Consider the following 19434-nt stretch of genomic DNA (forward strand, 5'->3'; position numbering starts at 1 on the left):
GATGCAGCTTTTCCCTGTGCCTTGGAAAAAGTTAGAGATCGGCTTTAAACTGTTTTACCTAAAATGGGCTTTACAGATTTTGGAGGGGGAGGGAAGAAAAAAAGGAAAAAAATATTTTGGTTGGATCCACCCTGCTGTGGATTGTAAACAAGAGAAAAGTACAATCAGCGTGTGCAGGAAATATTTTGTCAAGTCCAAGAATCTACTCTTGCACCCTGTTTGGAAATCCGTCAGGGAGCTAAAAGAGATTCAGATTTCCAGCATTTCAGTTTAGTAGTCTGGGTACTTAATTTTGTTTCTGCAGAAAAGAGAAAAATTAAATTATGCTTTTGACACAGCTAAGAATAGAACAGACGCTAAGCTGGCGTTCTTTTAAAGAATGTAGAGAGATCTTTTAATTGGATTGCCAGGACTGCTTCTTTCTTTCAGATGAAATTAAAGCCTCATAGAAATGGTGATTGTAGAGGTTGGAGAGTCCATGTTTGTGAAGCCTCATAAGACGTGCATTTCAGAAGTGCTACTTAATATGTTGTGTTAACTTGTGTTGCCAGAATATTGACTTTAAACAATTTGCAGTGTTCAAGGATAGGCAACAGGTAATTTCTTACTGGTGCTTCTAGTGATCTAGTAATTTCGACTGGTTTTCTATGAGGCAAAGTTACAAGAACCACATCGTTTCATCAGAACTGATCAAAGTTTTGAAAGACTTTAATGTTTTTTATGAAGCCTTTTTCTTCTGTTTTTGTCTGTCATAAAGAACCATGAGCCACTATGCCAGTCAGTCTTTAAGAAATCGCTGTGAAAACAGTGTAATGTCCATATTCATCTCACTCTTGAGATCTAGAAGTAGAGGGAATTTACTTAAATTTAGAGAATTAGTCATGGCTAGGCTGAATTTCCCTTTGCAGTGAAGTGCAGACTAACTAACTTCTTCAGGGAAGAAGCATGTGGTAAACATTTACATGTTGCTGAAATAATGAATTACTTGTAAATAATTGTATTTAAACATGACCAAAACTGGTTTTGTGTGAAGATGATCCAACACTGGAACAGTTTGCCTGGAAAGGTTGTGGATTCTCCATCTATGGAGGTAGTGAACACCTGACTGGACATGGTCCTTTGGCAGCCTGCTCTAATTGACCCTGCTTTGAAAACAGAGATTTGACTAGACCATCTCCAGAAATTGTTTTGGACCTCAGCAGTTCCTTGATTCTATGAAGTTTGGAAGATGCTTACAGCCTCAGGTTGCAGATATGTAAAAATCTCTTGATGAATCTGTTGGTATTGTGTGGACAAGATACAAATTTGGCTGCTAGCTGTTTGACCTAGTTACAAGAGAAAATACTAGATTGAGAAGTCATCGACGTGATGAAGGAAAATCACAGAAGGCACTGTTTGCAATAGCAGTACCTAAAGTGTGTGTTAGTGTGGCGATTAAACTTCATCTCTGAGATCTAGAGGTATGGTAGCTGAATGTGCAGTTTTCTTATGCTAGAGGAATAACTGCCAGAAGCTTGAAAAGTTTTCCAAAAAGTTCAAGATTATATGTTCCTGCTTTGACCCCTTTTCTTGTTCACTTTTCAGAAAGTTCATATTTCTTGCATACCTCTGAAGTGTGTAGGATGCTCCTACATTGTAACAGGGAAGGCTGTTGGTATTCAAAGTTCTTATTTCCAAGGTAGAGCGATGGATTTTTATCAGTTGAGGATTGATCTTTGCTGTTCCTTAAAAATTACTTATTTAGGAAATTCATTGTGAAAAAGGTGCTTGTGATACTTTGTTTCCTAAAAGATTACCCATTATTTGCTTACTTACGGAATTGTCTTCCAGGGTTCATGGTCATCACCTGTAGCGTTAGCCTTTTTGTTAGGACTTTGGTGGCTTTAAAGTTGATAGCTGATAGTTTCTCCCAGTATGTTAGTGGTCAGCTTGGTTTTATTACATATTTGTGGTAACTGTTAATGAAAATGTCAGTACTTACTGAAGTTTCTATTACTACTTTTAAAATAATTGTTTAATGCTGGCAGATCACTTTATTTTGACAGTCTTTTGACACAGAAAAGATTGTAATATCTACTTTGACTGCATCAGATCCTTTCTGTCCTGTTCAGACTCATATTACAAAATCACAGGCATAGTATTTTATGCCCCTTGAGTTTATTTGAGGTTTTCCTTCTCTTCTTTGACAAAGTAATTGAGAGTGAAATCTAGGCTGCTTTTAATGTGGTAGGATATATTTTACCCTGAGTTAACAAGCAACTAAGCTAAAGGTAATTTGATAGCAGGTATTGTAGCTGTCAGGCTGGTGTTTTTTTAAAGTAAAGCCATGCAGACTGAGAACTTACAGGGTCTGATGTTTTCAAAGGCCTTTAACAAACAAATTCAGAATATTGTATAGAGACTGTTATATGTGTCAGTGTCTGCTCTGTTAGATAAGCCTATAGGATGCTGTTTGGATCCCTAAGCAATTTTATCTTATCCATCTGTGTACTTACGAAAGTTGAAGGAACATCCATCAATCATGAAGCAGATATAGAAATCAGTTGGCTAGCAGCTGTTTTTCTAGCTTTTTCTTCCTTGCTACATTTGCCTTGCTCCTGATGCCTTTAATGATAGTACTTTGGAGCCTTCCTCCACAATTGTAACACTGTACTTTGTTAATATTTTTTTTCAGTAGACATTTAGCTAAATGGAACTTTTTTTAGAGTCTGTCTTGCCCTAATTTCTGCCATTTTCAAGGTGGGATGGGTTTCTGACACATTTCAAGTGGCCTTTTAGTTGCTCATCAAGTTTTCTTGAAGAGCAGTTGAAAAATATTTTACTTCTTTTTCCTTCCCTTTGCTGCTTTTCTAAGAGTATCTTTCTCTGTAGTATTCCCAGTTTTAACCATGCTAGCGAGAGAGAACAGTGCCCAGTGTGCAGAATCAGTTCAGCATGTCAAGTTGTAATGTTTTCTTTGACCAGCAGGCCAGCACCTGGAGTGGTCTGATGTTTCTGAGCAGAAAAGATGGCTGTGTTTCAGAGGGCTAAGGAATGTGAGTGACAGAAGGGTGCAGGTGCTTCATCACTATTTTGCCGCAGGGCTATGCTGCAAATTAAAAAAGTGTGTGTAGACTTTGGACCTTTTCCTTTTCTCTGCATTGTATCCTCCTATGGAATTCTTTGACTTGGAATACCGAATTTGAATTAGTGACCTAATTTGAATTTTGGAAGTTGGCGTTAAGGATGACTGGTATCTTGCTCATTTTTTTCTTCTTCTTCCACTTTCCATTCTTTATATCCTGATAGGAACAAGTAGGTGCAGAGAAGTTCAGCTTTTTGCATGTAGGACTGGTTGACAGGCAGAGCCAAGCATTTATTGAGAATGCTGCAAGGTCAAAAATGATTTGTACTTGTAAACTTTGTGATAATTTTTAAGATTGGTTAAATATTGTGTTATCCTATGGTTTTAATTTACTTGATATTGCTGCTGCTGGTTTTGTGCCTTTTTCTTCCAATGAAATAAACTAGAGACATTAAAATGTTCCTGTTAATTAGAGCTTCTGTGATGCCTGAGTTTTGGAGGAGTAAATACCTGACAGTCTTAAAGGCTTTTCTCAGGAAAGGTGATTTAATTGCATTGTATGTTTTCATAATAGCTGTTTTTCCTTAATGGATTCACTGTATGAAGTCATCTCTAACATTTGAATTCTGTGTGTGAGAGATGATGCAGTGTTCAATTCCTGGTATTGATTTCTTGTAAGATGCTGTTTATTAACCCTTCACTCAGTAGCTATTCTAAATTTCTGCTTTTTTTTTTTTGAGATGAAGGGGTGGGGTTTTTGTTTCAAATATTTTTCCCCATTTTCACCTGTCTGACCAGCCGCTGACTCTTTCTCTTTCTCTCCTGCTTTCAATGCATCTTGGGTAGAATTGTGGAACAAGCACCAGGAGGTGAAAAAGCAAAAATCTTTGGAAAAAACGAGTAAGGAAATTAAGAAATGTAGAAACTGACTCCTCTAGCCTCCCCATAACTGCCAACTCCCCAGGTGCAGGGTGAGCTTGCATCTATGGCACATAGTTTTTATGCCCACAAGAACAAAGGTCTATCAAGAAAGCCTGCTCCATAGAGGAGACCAAACAGATCAGTTTGTCTTGGGGAAATCGTATACAAATGTCTCTTTTTCTTTTTTTTTTCTTTCTTTTTTTCCTCCCCTGAATGTTGCCTTCTTCAAAGAAGGGGAAGCAGATATTCTGCATCTTCCCCATATCAGATATCTATGGAAGCATTTTAAGATATTCCATCTCCTTTCTTAAAGGTTAAAGACTAGTTTTGCTTAACAAGTCTTTGACATGAATGTATTGATTAATTGACTGAATGTTACTGGAATGAAGAATTCTCTGTTCTTTTAAGCCATGGGATGGCAAATTTTGTAGATAACAAGGTAACCTACCTTGGCATCAACCATGAACAGTTTATGACTACAGTCAGTCTGCAACAAGAAATACTTTTGAGGGGGAGAGAGAAGGTGTATGTGAAGAATTGTATTTAGTGATGGCTATTAGAGAATTGCCTCATATAAGGAATCAAAATCTACACAAATCTTAACATCTATTGAAATGTGATACTGAATAAAATATCAAATATATGTTATCTGCAGGTGGAGTACAAGTTTTTGCTCTTTTGGTTATCACTGTTGTAAATAGGGACGTATGACGTAAGGACAATAGCCAGTTCATAATAACCGTGATGTGTAGGTATTTCAAGTGTAGTTTCTACTTTGCAAAGCTGATGCTCCTTTTACAGACTGAAGATTGGGAAGGATTAATAGCTAAAATGAATGAATGAAAATTCCTGACATTCTGGCTAGACCTGGATTTGCTGCATTAGTTTTAGGCTCCTCAGTTAAAGCGAGCATTGGGAGTTAGTTCAGTGAGAATGGGGCAAATGGGGCATCTCTGCAGTACAGCTTATTACATTTAAGATCTCAATTGCTTTCTGCTGAGGCAGGAGTGTGTGTGAGGCAAACACATAGCACATGCACACACCTGGTCTCCCAGACTGAGCCTTTTGGATATGTGCCTACATTGGGAGAGATAAAATGGCGTTTTAGTAGTTTATGTGTTAGGTTTACAACTCCATAAAGAAGGGAGGGGGAGCTTTATGAATGTCAGTGAAAACAATGGTGTTGTGGATATTGTGCTCCTTAAACTTAGTATTGCCCACTGCTGTCAAATACCCAAACTGCTTGAGTCAGTTTCACTTGCTTTAAAAGTCAAATTGCCAGAAATAGATCCGAGTTGTGTGTTGGGACAGGAAACTGTTAAATTGCTTAAAACACAGAGCTGAAGTTTAGTATTCTTGCTGTAGTAATGAGATATGAAACTTTTTGCTGCATTGTTATTCAGGACTAGACATAGTGGCCATTTGAATGAGTGGAAATAGAGTTCTAGAAGTGAACAGTGTATATTTCAGTGGAAGATAAGATTCCAAATTCTTAGAAAGGACGTTTTTAGTTATTTTTCTTATTTTGTTTAGACTTTGTTAAAATCTGTGATGATTTGATATATAGTGACTAATGCATATGGATTTAGAGGCAGAATACTATAACAAATGAAGAACACTTTCTGTACAGTACTTCACATGGAGAATTGGTGATTGGATAGTAAGCTAGTTGAATGAGTCTGCACAGCCTGCTTATGGCTTTGCTATTCATGAATTTACATACCATCTCAAACTCACTCCCACAAATCTTTGTATATTATCCTTCTCTCTCTCTCTCTCCTCCCTTCCCTTTTTCTTTCCTTTTCGCTGTCTTACCCTCTCCAATATTACATATAATGCAAACATCTTCATAATTCCCAGGTTCTTGCAATCAGTGGTTCTAAGAGATAGTGGCATTGTTTGCTTAAAGATACTGAATATAGTCATGGGTATGTAATACATATATTTCAGCTGCTGATCATGTCTTCCTGTTACTGAATAGTTGGCAGATATGGATATGGCAGAAGTGTTGCATTCAGTCTCTTCCCCTTTCTGAGAGTAGTGATGTTCTATGTACAGTCTATAACATTCTTTTCTTGCCTCGTTACTTACCTTGTTCAGTGCTTATCCAAATTTCTTTCAGGCTCTACCTCTCCATCATTCTCTTTTCCTTCTGCCATCCCATCAGAGGCCTATAGATGATATGATTCTAGAACTGCATGGGAAATCAAACACAAAGTTCTTTATCCTTTTTTTCCCCTTTTTTTGTTTTTGGATTGGTGGGTTAATGAATGCATGACATAATACTTGCTGATTCCCTCTCTCACTACTGACCTATGTGATTGCCAACTCTGGAGAGCCATTTGTTAATGTAATTTGGGAATTTTTGTGAAGTACAGCATCATACAACTTCTTCCTTGAAATTCGTACTGATATAATACCAGTTGTCGCAGTTTATATTCTTGTCATGTGTTGCCTGATTTTTGCTTAGGTAGTTGTGACAGGCAACCTAATTAGCTCAGTCCAGGACTTTGAGCAATTAGCTGTTCAAAAAAGATTCTCACTCTAAGTAAATAAGTTTCCTTTATTTTATCAAGAATCAAGAAAGTGGCTTCCAAGAGTTGTATGGCAACTGCTCTGCATGTGTTATTGTAACTGGAAGCTACTTGACCTTTGTCTGTCCTCTTTTCTCTTTTGAATGGCTAACGAAGGTACTGTTTAATAATAATTACTCCTTGACTCGGCCTTTGGAGTATTTGAAATTCAAACTAACATTTGAAAAATGGCAGATGTGTCCTGCTGACGTTGTTTACAGTGTCAAGGAGTAAAAGATATCAAAAGAACGAGAAAGCAAAATTATTTTCTTGGTACTGTGCCTGCTTTCAGTCTGTCATCTGCTTTCTGCCATATTTTTTTTTCTTGGTACAGTAATGATTTACTCTTCTCTTTGTTTAGGGCCAGAAGGTGTGAAACACTTTGATTTGGGAGAAACGGATGAGAAAAAATCCCAAATCAGTGCAGACAGTGGCCTCAGTTTGGCCTCAGGTTCTCAGGTCAGTGGCTCCTATGCTTGCTTTATTTTGGTGGTAAGAGAGAGGATTCTTCTATGCACTACTTAATTTGGGGAAGAATTCTAGCATTTGAGCATTCTTGAAAGACTTGTTCCATAACATTTCTTCCCTATTTCCTGTAGGGGACTGATCTTTGTGAACTCCTCAATTGTATGACTCCGTGATCTTTTTGACATGCAGGCAATCGTTTCTATTTGGTTACCTAAATAAAGCAAGGAAGCATAAGGTGTTTGACTCAAGACTCCAAAGGAATAAGAAGTGATGTTCTCTCCTTATGATAAAAACTAATGTGACTTTTCTTCCTGTCCTTTATATGTTTTGATTGCAGAAGAGTGATTTCGACTCTATTCCCAGTGGAGGACCAGCAGTTATGGTCCGAAGTACAAGCCAGGATTCTGAAGTTAGCACAGTGGTAGGATATGCACAAAGTGAAATCTTGATGTCATTTGCTGCTTGTTAAAGTGGGAGAGGGCATTTCATGCCTAAATTTTGTGTGGTACAGCTGTATACTGTCACGCATGCATAATGTACGTCTATGAGTTCTCTCTCTAGAGTCTCTTAGTGAGTGGAAAGCATGCATGTCTGAAAGAACATACATGGTGCTTTATTCACAGCAGATTACATCCTTCACATATAATGCTCATTGCTGTTACATATTCCTACATATTGGTGTAGAAGTTCAAAAATGTAACCTATGTGAGCCAAACACAAGCAAAACGCAGAAACAACACCAAAACCACAGATAAAATGAAAAGAATAAATTATTTCCGTTACCTCATGATCTAGAGCAACTCTGGAAAGCAGCAGACAGGCAGAAGGAATGCAAGCAGGAACACAGACACTGTGGAGCTTTGTTTTTGCTAGCTAAGTATGTGTCTGAAGTTGTTCTTTGCTAGTGTGTGTGTCCAAACTGCTGCTTTGTCTGTGTTAATCAGGGAAAAGCAGAGTCTTTCAGTCTTTCTCACAGCAGGGCCGGAATCCCAAGCACGCTGTATGGCCTTAAGTTTCACAGGCCTGTGTTATCTAAACACAGAGGTTCTACTTGTCAAGTGCACAAGTCTAAATAACAATTAGTATGATATATGTATTTTAGTTCATTCCAGCTGCAAGTCACTTGAATGTGATTGTAATCCTCCTCGCCAGTCTTCCGTTATATTCCCACATAACCTGAGAACAAATAAGGCAGATATTTTGATGCATTAAAAACAAGAACAAGCTTTCTAATATATTACCTTAAAGCATTTGAATCATATCAAAATATGTCTGCTTGCTTTCTTATCAGCTATAGGGCCTAGAGGGAAAGGCAGCAGGAATGCATTCAGGAAAAAAAAAGATCCTTCTCCCTACCACTTATGGTCCCTGGAATATGCCACAATATGGCATATTCCAGGGACAAAACCCAAGGAACTTTCCTTTTTGTTATTGTTGTTGTCAGTTTTTCTTCTGCCTAAACTCCTGCATATCTGTGAATATCTGGCTTTCCATGCTATTTTCCCAGCCTGTAACAAGAATAATACTCTTATTGTCTTTCTCTGATGGACCGAGAAATTCTATTCTATGGGCTACTGCCCCAGATAGAGGAAGAGTCTAGAAGAGCTGATTGATATTCAAGTATGTCCTCTAAAATCAAGAAAGGCCCATCCTGACAAGTAGGAAACCAAGCAAAGGCACCAAGAGGCCTGCATGAATGAGCAAACAGTTCCTAACTGAACTCTGCCATAAAAAGGAAGTGTGCTGGAGGGGGAAGCAGGAGCAGGTGATCCAGGAGGAGAGTCTCATCTTGCAGGGATAGGGTTTGGAAAGCCAGTGTGGACCCGGAGTTGAATCTGACCAGGAATATGAATGGAAACAAGAAAGGATTCTACAAATACAAAAGCAGCGAGAGAGGGGACTGGGGAAAATGTGGGCCTGATGCGGAGTGAGGTAGGGGAATTGGTGACAGATGGAAAAGACTGAGGTACTTGGGGCATTCTTTGCATCAGTCTATACCAGTAAGATTAGCCTTAAGGATTCCCAGGCTCCTGAGATCAGAGGATAAGTCTGGAACAAGAAAGACCTACCCTTGCTGGAGGATGATGAGGCTAGAGAGCACTTCAAACTGGAAATGTGTAAATCAGTGGTTCCTGAGGGGCTGCAGCCAGAAGCACTGAGGGAGCTGGCTAATGCCCTTGTGGGGCTGCTCTCAATTGTCTCTGAACACTCCTGGTAATTAGGAGAGGTTCTTGAAGACTGGAAACCAGTAAATATCATTCTTATCTTCAAGAAGGGCAAAAAGGGGAGCTGGTGAGCTACAGGCTGGCCAGCCTCACCTTAGTCCTTTGGAGAGGTGAAGGGGAAAATCTTCCTGGAAAACTTTTCCAAACACACATAAGATGAGAGGGTAAAGGAGATTAGTCATCATGGATTTACAGAGGCTTGCTTAAATAACATGATAGCCTTCTACAGTGAGTTTACTAGCTTGGTGGATGAGGGGAAAGCAGCAGATGTTGTTTACCTCAACTTCGGTAAGGCATTTGACAGTCTCTCCTGTTGAATGGACAAGCTAGCAAAGCATGGGTGAAAACTGGCTGAATGACTGGGCCTAGAGAGTTGTGATCCGTGGCACATAGTCCAGCTGGAAACAAGTCTCTGATAGCATACCCCTGGAGCCAGTACTGGGGCCAGTAGCATTCAGCATCTTCATTGATGACCTGGATGATGATATAGAGTAATTACACAGATAATACAAAGCTGGGAGGAATGATGACCACATGTGATGGTTGTGCCACCGTTCAGACGATGGAGGCTCAACAGCCTTGAGAACTGTGCAGAGAAGAATCTATGAAGTTCAACAAGGGGAAAATGCCGCATCCTACATCTGATAGGGTGGAAGAATAACCCCAGGCACCAGTACACACTGGGTGCTGACTGACTGGAAGGCAACTTTGTTGGGAAGGACTTTGGGATCCTGGTGAACAACAAGCTGAGTGTGAGCCAGCAATGCACCCTCATGGATGAAAAGGCCAACAGAATTCTGGGCTGTATTAGAAAAAGCATTGTCAGCAGGTGGTGGGAGGTGATCCTTGCACTTTACTCAGCTTTGGTGAGGCTGCATCTGGAGTATTATATCCAGTTCTGTGCTCCCCAATACAAGAAGAATAAGGACTCACTGGAGTGAGTTCATCTCTGGGCCACAAAGATGATTAAGGGATGGAGCGTCTTTCATGAGAGGAGACACCGAGAGAGTTGAGCTTGCAGTCGGGAGAAGAGAAGACTCAAGGAAAGATCTTATTCAATGGGTATAAATACCTGATGGGAGGGAATGAAGGCAAGGGAGACAGACTCTTCTTTGTAGTACCCACTGACAGACCAAGAGGCAGTCCGTGCAAAAATTAAAGCACATCTGAACACAGAAAGGATTTTTTTTTGGTTTGAGCATGGTCAAATACTGGAACAGATTATGCAGACAGGTTGTAGGTTTTCCATCTGTGGATATTTAAAAAACCTGGCTGAGTATGATTCTCAGCAATGTACTGTACATGACCCTGCTTTAGTGGGGCAGAGGTTCATCTGTAGATGATCTTAACAGATCCCTTCCAACCTAAACAATTCTGTGATTTTTCTGAAGGGCCTTTAAAGTCTTTCTTCATCTTCTTTTCTGCAGAGTAAGATTTTATGAGAAGATAATGTTATTGAAGGAGAAAGGGAAAATGTGGCCTTCAGTTGTACTCGTTCTTGTTTTGTGCCTTAGGAAGAAACATTTTAGAGCTTTTCTCTCCACAGTGTCTTTATCTACTGAAAGTAACAGCTTTATTTTTCTCCACAGGTTAGTAACAGTTCCGGAGAGACGTTAGGAGCAGATAGTGACTTGAGTAGCAATGCTGGTGATGGTCCGAGTGTGGAAAATGGTGGTAATTTGACAGGATCCAGAGGCACTGTGTCAGACAGTGAAATTGAGACAAACTCTGCTACTAGCTCTATCTTTGTAAGGGCATTACAGACTTCCCTTTTTTACTTTTCTTTTTTTTTTTTTTTTTTAATTAAATCTTGTACAGTAATCATTTCAATGTGTGTGCATGCATGGAAAAGGTTCTCTGCTCTGTGCCAAGGGCTAATCCACAATGACTTACGATATTAAAATATGAAAGATGTATTTTGTATGGATCCACATACACTTCTTCATCTCTTGTGCAATATACGGTTCTTTGAGAATAGTCGATTCACATGTCACACCATGTTACAGGTTCTAGCAATATTTAATTCCCCCTTGTTCAGTATTTCTCTGAACCAAATGGACATTTAATTGCCCTTCAGAGGCAAAACATCATTGATGGGCATTGTTCAACCTTGCTTAACTAAGACGAATTGGTTTCCCCGTTTTTTAGGAGCAGCTGTTTGATACAGGAAGAGGACGTAGGTTTATCAGCTGTTCTGTTTCTTTAAAACATTACTTTAATCCTATTTGAAGGGTAATCATAACTTTTAAATGCATTTCCCTAGTGGGAAGATCTGTATGCAGTAAAATTCAAATTATCTGAGAGCAGTTCTTGTTAATTTTGTTTGTTAAGGTCCTTGATTATTGGCTATAACCTCTAATATACATCTTACCAATAAAATAATTATATACTCAATTTGGCTAAATGAAGCTGTCAGCCAAATATGAAAACAATTTGCAGTGCGATACGGTGGGTCTCACTGTGGTCATTATTTTATAATCCCGATAAGATTGTAAAAGCTTGCAAACTGCATCTGTTAAGTACAACAGTGAAATGCAAGAAGCAGCCCCACAGGGCACAGAGTTAAATTGTCTGACAACTCTTGTATTATTTGCAGGCAAAGTCTCACAACCTGAAGCAGAATGTGAAGGATGGCAAAGGCAGTACTCCAGGGAGGTGTCCAGAGGATGGGAACCAGCGTGTCTATCTCTATGAAGGACTTTTGGGTAACCTATTTTTTTTGCGGGAAGAGGATCTTTTAGACTGAAATTCAGGTGAACTCATGTCTGGGACAGACTGGAATTTTTATATTCCCAGAGAGTTTTTAATCACTTGCTGTGTCTGTACTGGTAGAACAAGGAATCACATCTGGCCATTCAGAGTAAAGCCTCAGACTTGCTGGGAACATTGAGTAAGAGGAGATGGATGTGAGTGATATAGTTTGCATAAAATTTAGTTTGTTCAAGTCTCTTGCTGTTCTTCAATATAAATTCTTTAAAGTGTTGGAAAAGGAGGGGAAAAAACTTACTTGGCTGTCCCTGAAAGGCTGAAATGTATCACTAATGTTTAAAAAAGATTCTTCAGCCTCAGTCATTGAACGGGGCTTCTAAACTCAGCATGGTAACAGCTGTTGAGTGTATCCTTGAATTAGGGGTATTTGGGCTTTTTTGAAATATATTTCATCTGAACTTGCTGTTAATCAAGAGCTCTCTCTTCCTGTGTTTTTCATCCTTTCCATTTATCGTTCCTACCTGCTTGGAATGGTGCAGGTAGGGATAAAGGATCTGTCTGGGACCAGTTAGAGGATGCTGCAATGGAAACCTTCTCTATGAGTAATAATCTTATCTTTCCACTTCTCTGTGTGTTTGCCATGATCTGTGTTTGTGTGAGATATTCCTGTCTCTTTTGGACAGTGTTAACACTATATGGAAGAAGATATACCTCTTACAGAATAGAGATGAGGGATACTTTTGTGTAAGGGTTTGAAAAGATTATACTGTGAATTAGAATGAAAGATATGTTGTGTCTACTCTTTTACACTTTTCTTTTGTTGTGATATTGCTTGTCATTTTTTTTTTTCTAAATATGGATTAATTGTGTGTTTGCTTGTGGTATTTTCAAGGAGTGGGAAGGAACAGGAACTTATCTTAAAGTATTTGACTGGAATAATTGGAATAAATGCTCAATTTTTATATACATTGCGTAGGCAAAGAACGTTCAACTTTGTGGGACCAGATGCAGTTCTGGGAAGATGCTTTTTTGGATGCTGTGATGTTAGAAAGAGAAGGAATGGGGATGGATCAGGGACCTCAGGAGATGATTGACAGGTAAAGTTCTTTAGCAGGCCTCTTTCTTCCTCATTGTTTAACTTAGGGCTGAAATAGTAAATCAAAAATAATAAATTAATTCTACTGAACATGCTGTTGTCACTTTGTAAACCTTGTTACTACACCTGACTGTTCAAAAGCAAGGCTTTTATCTCTGTGCTGGCCAGTATCTCCTGACACTGAAATATCATCTTCAGTTGTGACATAACCTTTTTTTAACTCTTGTGGAGAGTGTGTATTTCCAGAGAAATGGGCAATGTAAGCATAATCATGAACAGATGGAATAGACAAGATCAGTAATAAAGCAAGAGATTTCTGTGGCAAGTTTACTATATTCTGCAGTAACAGAAGATATTGGTGTTTTGACATAAAGAGAAAGAATAAAATGTCTATAGAAACGGCATTTTGATCCTTCTCAAAATGTGAAGTCACTTATAGGTGTTTTTATTTTACAGTTAAACAAACAAAAAACCCACAGTGAAACCACTTCCTAGAAATATTTGTGTACTTGCTTAAAGATAGCCTACTTCTAGGATGTCAGTCTTCGCTATCTGCTTGTGGTTCTTTTTTCCCCTCAGCTCTGTTAATATCTGATTAGTCTTTGCTCTGTCTACCACCTGCAGCTGTAGGACCTACATCCATGCTATCATGTAATGTGGGATCTGGTAGCCAAAAGAAGAACTAGGTTGTGGGGTGCCAGTTTGAAAACTGTTTCTTTTTCCACTACCTACCTACCTTACTGGAAAAAGAGAGTGCCTGTGCGCTTCGTCCATTAGTTGAATTCTGCCTTGCAGCTACATATAAGCTTTAAAGGTGAATAGCTCTTGTACTGAGTTATAGGTATATTTATCTTCTGGCAGTTTTAATTGTCATGGAGCTGCAGCTGCAGAAAAGAGGAAATGGATAAACCCAGTGGACCACTGGGAACTTTCCCACTGAGTAGATGTTATTTACTTTAACTAGTTAAGAATAAATGGAAATATTTAATTAATGATCAGTGTTTTACTGGAAATACCCATTTGACTTAGTGGGTCTGTAGGTTTTATTTGTCATACACTTTACAAATAGTGATCTGTCCACTACTGGTGCTTTAGTGAATTGGATGAAGAATGCCTGTGAGTCTGCTTCAGATCTAGCTCTTCTTGCAGGTATCTTTCCCTGGGAGAACATGATCGAAAGCGTTTGGAGGATGATGAGGACCGCTTGTTGGCTACACTGCTGCATAATATGATTGCTTATATGCTTATGATAAAGGTGACTTTTTTTTCTTTTTAATAGATTATTGCAGATTAAGCAGTATATTTTGTTGGTGTTGTCTTGAACTCATGCATCTCTGTTCACAGAGCTTAGAACAGTGAAGTATAAAAAAAAGTTACGAAACATCTAATCCTAATGAAAAAATTGCTTCAGTTTGTGGAGATTCCTTGAGTTATGCTATCTGAGTTTACACAGTTCTATGCAACGGGTGTGCATATACATTGCTCTTTAAAATACAAATTTATTATTTCTACTAGTAACTTTAGAGGACATTCTTATTTTTAAGTGTATGATTATAAATTAAGTAGAGACAATCTTCTAATGTAATCTAATTGCTGATTGATGAGAGGCTCGATATGAGCCAGCAGTGTGTGCTCACAGCTCAGAAGGCCAACCGTATCCTGGGCTGCATCAAAAGAAGCGTGGCCAGCAGGGTGAGGGAGGTGATTCTGACCCTCTATTCCTCTCTTGTGACACCCCACCTGAAGAACTTGAGAACTTTCACTGTTTATATAGGGAGCTGAAACACATTCCATAAAAAATGGCTGATAACCAACCAGTGGAAGAAGTTACTGTATGTAATTTTTTTCTTTGGGGGGAGAGGGGAGTGGTGAGACAGAAAGAAGGTACTGATTTTTCCTGACAAAAATGGAATATGAAAGTAAGTTTTAAGATGAGAATTGAGTATATTTTAAATTAGTTTATTTCTGAAGAAGACTGTGACTATTAGGACATGCATTTCTGCCAAGTCTTGAAGTAATAATAACCCGTGCAGTTACTTTAATCACAGGATGCAAAAGAGGAGAGCAAATAAAATTGATTTCAAACGGGCTATCTCATGGCAGATGTTGATAGTTAGTTGCAGAGGTGAAGAGTGTCTTTTGATATAGTGAAAATAATCAGATCCCCAAGAAAAGAGTTTCCTGGGGAAAGAGATAAGGAGGCGAACAGGATATTATGCCTTTTCAAAATTATATCACTTTGGGCCTGTGATTATAGATGAAAAGAGAATACAGGGAGAGTTGTGATAAAAATATCGTTTCTTTTAGCACATCTTCAGACATGCTGAAGAGTGAGGATGGGATGAAGAATTGGGCAAAAGAAGGGTTGTGGAGTGTTGGGCTGTTTTTCGTTGTTTTGTTGTTATGGTTACTTTTTTCCCCCCGGATTATCAGTTTTGGGATAAAAAATGGTGGATCTAGAATTTGGTGTATATTATCTGTATGTAGGGTTTTTTTCAGGCAGGTAGAGTGAAGGCTTTAAGAGACTAAAGACTATATCAATGTATCTCATCTTAGGGCAGCTTCTAGTAGAAACTGAAAAGCTTGAAGATTTTCTGTTACTAGACAGGTGAATTCTTCTGACATGTCAAGGCAAGCATAATCCTCCAGACCCAACATCTTTGTATTTTAGTTTTTTTTCTTGTTTTGGGATAGCAGAGCCTAGTAGTTTTTACATTAAAAAAACCTTGAAAAATACAATTCTTTCTTTCAAATGCAAAGAATTCCTGCTAAAGGAAGGAAGCAGGTTGAGTTTGTTTTGTATGCACCATAGCACTAAGTCATAATCACAATATGAGTAAAAAGAATGTCCAATCTAGCTTGAAGTTAGTGCTCAAGCGTAAGTGTACTGTCTTGAAGCCTCTAGTATCAATGGCTGGCATTCATAATAACCTTTTGAAATGGCAGAAATGGTTTGCTTCTGAGCTTCCTAAAGCTGATCTTCAGGAGGAACCTGCTGCTGTTTGAGGACTTTCTGGAAATGTTCGTTAGAGCCCTGGCCTAGTGACCAGGAAAGAGATCATGAAGGTGTCAGAATTCTGAAAGATATCATACCTTTGTGTTAATATTTCTTGTGCCGAGGGCTTCACAGTTGACTAAACCAACTCTTTGCAGAGGAAGAGGTGGAGATGATAGACTGGCAGGTGAGACCAATCACATAAGTGGCAACATGGAGGACTGAGGCTTTTGATTTCACTAGTTGGAAGTGGAAGTTAGTTGAATTGCTGCACTGTTGTGCAAAAGTAGGCAGGAGATCTGTTGTGCACAGTATCACTTGCACAGTAACTGGGAAAAGTAACGTATGTGCAGCTTCTGCTAGTACTGCTGTGCTGAAGAGGCCCTAGCATGACTGAGCTGGAGATGAGTTGTCTTGCTGTCTTAGCAATGGAAACCAAGATATATTGATTTTGGGAGATAGCAGTTGCCACTTGTGAACAGAGAAGAGTATGTAACTATCTTTATATCTACTTCCTAGGTGAACAAGAATGACATTAGGAAAAAGGTGCGTCGTCTAATGGGAAAATCACATATTGGACTGGTGCACAGCCAGCAAATAAATGATATTCTAGACAAACTTGCCAATCTGGTAAGTAAAACAGCAATGAGTGATGTATCCATGAGAGCTACAGGGAAGGAAAAAACATTTATAAATACTCTGCAATACTAATTTAAAATATTTAAAATAATTAAATTGAATTATTAAACACTACCTTCATGTGTATAGAATAAAGACTGCGATTGGATGACCCTGTTTGTGTTATATTATGCAGTTATCAATTCGAACTGCAATACAAAAACATATAAACATGACACTTCAGTACCACGGTTCTATGCAACCCTAATGTTTTATTAATATCAATTTTGTGGACAGGAACCTTTATTCTTGCTATGACTGTAACAGGTGTTTAATTTTCTGTTGCTTTCCAGGTCATTATAAGACATTACATTTAATACTTAGTTTTATGCACAGAAAGGACACAAAATTATCTTAAAATTAACTGGGAAAAAGCAGACCAGTTTACTGCAGTGTTACTGGAACCTGGACACGTCACTACGCCACACTGTGTGTGGTACCAGTATGAATGTTCTTGTATGCTGTGATAACTTTCATAGTCACACTTGTTAAAACTAAACTTTACTAAAGAATCTCACTTAAGGCTTTGTCCAAAATTGCCTCCAGTCAGCTGTGTCAACAGTATTTCTTTATCCTCTCTTGTCTTGAAAATGCTTCTAGTGTCACCTAATGAACTTTTTTTCAATAGATCAGGAGAAATGGGTTTCAAATTTAATTTATGGTTGCATATTTTTTTTTCCCTAGAATGGACGGGAACTCCCTGTGAGACCCAGTGGCAGCCGCCACATCAAGAAGCAGACTTTTGTAGTACATGCTGGGACAGACACAACAGGAGATATATTTTTCATGGAGGTAGAAACAAGAATGATATTAATGCAATTAGTAGCTTTCAGTAAATAATATTTGAAATCTTATGCAATATTTTTTGCTCCCAGGTATGTGATGATTGCATTGTGCTGAGAAGCAACATTGGAACTGTGTATGAACGTTGGTGGTATGAGAAACTGATCAACATGACTTACTGTCCCAAAACAAAAGTGCTGTGCCTTTGGCGGAGGAATGGTCAGGAGACACAACTGAACAAGTTCTACACAAAGAAAGTATGCATCTTGTTCAATATGCACAATACTGAAGGAAAATTCAGTATAGAACAAACAAATCCTTAGTGTGTCATATTCCATGTTTAATCAGAAAAAATAGCATTCTCTCTCTAGCACTGTTTATTGAACTGCAGAGGCTCTTTAACAGCACTGATATCTGAAGCTGGCATTATGCCTTTGTCTTGTTATCTACTTGAAGACAGCAGTACAGCAGGATGTAATTTAAGAAGTTACATGTGCAGCTTTTACTTTTTTTTTTTTTGTTAGAAGGGAAGTGTCAGTATTACTAAATATTGCATTATCTTGCAGGCTTATAAAGGTAGGAAAAACATTGTAAAGCCCCTTCCACTGTAGGGGCGGTGTCAGGTCTGTGCCCATCTGAGGAACTTGAACATATATATGTCTATGTGACCTGATGAGATGCATCCCAGAGTCCTGAGGGAATTGGCTGATGTGGTTTCCAAGCTACTCTCCATGAAAAATGATTTTTCTCCATCTGAAAAATCATGGCAGTCAGGAGAAGTCCCTGTTGACTGGAAGAAGTGTAGCATTGTCCCCATATCTAAAAAGAGTAGAAAAGATGACCCTGGGAACTACCGACCTGTCAGCCTCACCTCTGTGCCTGGGAAGATCGTGGAACAGATCCTCCTAGAAGCTATGCTAAAGCACATGGAGGAAGGGGAAGTGATTAATGGAAGCCAGCATGGCTTAACGAAGTGCAAGTCCTGTATGACCAACCTAGTGGCTTCCTACGATGGGGTAACCACATCGGTGGACATGGGAAGAGCAATGGATGTGATCTATCTGGACTTCCGTAAAGCCTTTGACACGATCCCTCACACCATTCTTCTCTCTAAATTGGAGAGATAAGGATTTGATGGGTGGACGGTTTGGTGGATAAGAAATTGGTTGGATAGTCATACGCAGAGAGTAGTCAACGACTCGATGTCCAGATGGAGATCCGTGAAAGTGGTGTCCCTCAGGGGTCCATACTGGGACCAGTGCTGTTTAATATCTTCATCAGTGATATAGACAGCGAGAGCGAGTGCGCCCTCAGCAAGTTTGTGGATGACACCAAGCTGAGTGGTGCATTTGCCACATTGGAAGGGTGGGATGTCATCCAGAGGGACCTGGACAAGCTGGAGAAGTGGGCCTCTGAATCTGATGAGGTTCAGCAAGGCCAAGTGCAAGGTTCTACACCTAAGTCAGGGCAATCTGTGGTTTCAGTACAGGATGGGGGATGATGTGATTGAGAGCAGCCCTGCAAAGAAGGGGGTGCTGATCGATGAGAAACTTGACATGAGCCGGCAATGAGCACTTGCAGCCCAGAAGGCCAACCGAATCCTGGGCTGCATCAAAAGAAGCATGCCCAGCAGGTTGAGGGAGGTGATTCTGCCCCTCTGTTCCTCTCTTGTGAGACCTCATCTGGAGTATTGTGTCCAGTTCTGGAATCCTCAACGTAAGAAGGATGTGGAACTGTTGGAACGGGTCCAGAGGAGGGCTACAAGGATGATCAGAGGGCTGGAGCACCTCCCATAGGAGGACAGGCTGAGAGAGTTGGGATTGTTCAGCCAGGAGAAGAGAAGGCTTTGAGGAGTCCTTATAGTGACCTAGTACCTGAAGGGGGCTACGAGAAAGCTCTGGAGGGACTGTGCACAAAGGCTT

General features: G+C 39.3%; 1 protein-coding gene across 47 annotated transcripts in view; it reads left to right on the forward strand.

Moving 5' to 3' along the window:
- MADD (MAP kinase activating death domain) overlaps window positions 1-19434 on the forward strand; it is a 79258-nt gene that overhangs the window by 43248 nt on the left and 16576 nt on the right. For 23 of the 47 annotated variants that reach the window (XM_054066584.1, XM_054066583.1, XM_054066586.1 and 20 more), the window contains 11 exons: window positions 3911-3964; window positions 6920-7017; window positions 7364-7447; window positions 10841-10999; window positions 11848-11956; window positions 12500-12562; window positions 12937-13057; window positions 14206-14311; window positions 16571-16681; window positions 17414-17521; window positions 17605-17769. In XM_054066584.1, coding sequence (XP_053922559.1) covers window positions 3911-3964; window positions 6920-7017; window positions 7364-7447; window positions 10841-10999; window positions 11848-11956; window positions 12500-12562; window positions 12937-13057; window positions 14206-14311; window positions 16571-16681; window positions 17414-17521; window positions 17605-17769 — 1178 coding nt within the window. The remainder of the gene's footprint in view (window positions 1-3910; window positions 3965-6919; window positions 7018-7363; window positions 7448-10840; window positions 11000-11847; window positions 11957-12499; window positions 12563-12936; window positions 13058-14205; window positions 14312-16570; window positions 16682-17413; window positions 17522-17604; window positions 17770-19434) is intronic. The other 24 variants (XM_054066589.1, XM_054066595.1, XM_054066600.1 and 21 more) reach the window with 3 other exon arrangements.

The sequence above is a fragment of the Cuculus canorus genome, chromosome 5 (assembly GCF_017976375.1).
Source record: "Cuculus canorus isolate bCucCan1 chromosome 5, bCucCan1.pri, whole genome shotgun sequence".
NCBI lineage: Eukaryota > Metazoa > Chordata > Aves > Cuculiformes > Cuculidae > Cuculus > Cuculus canorus.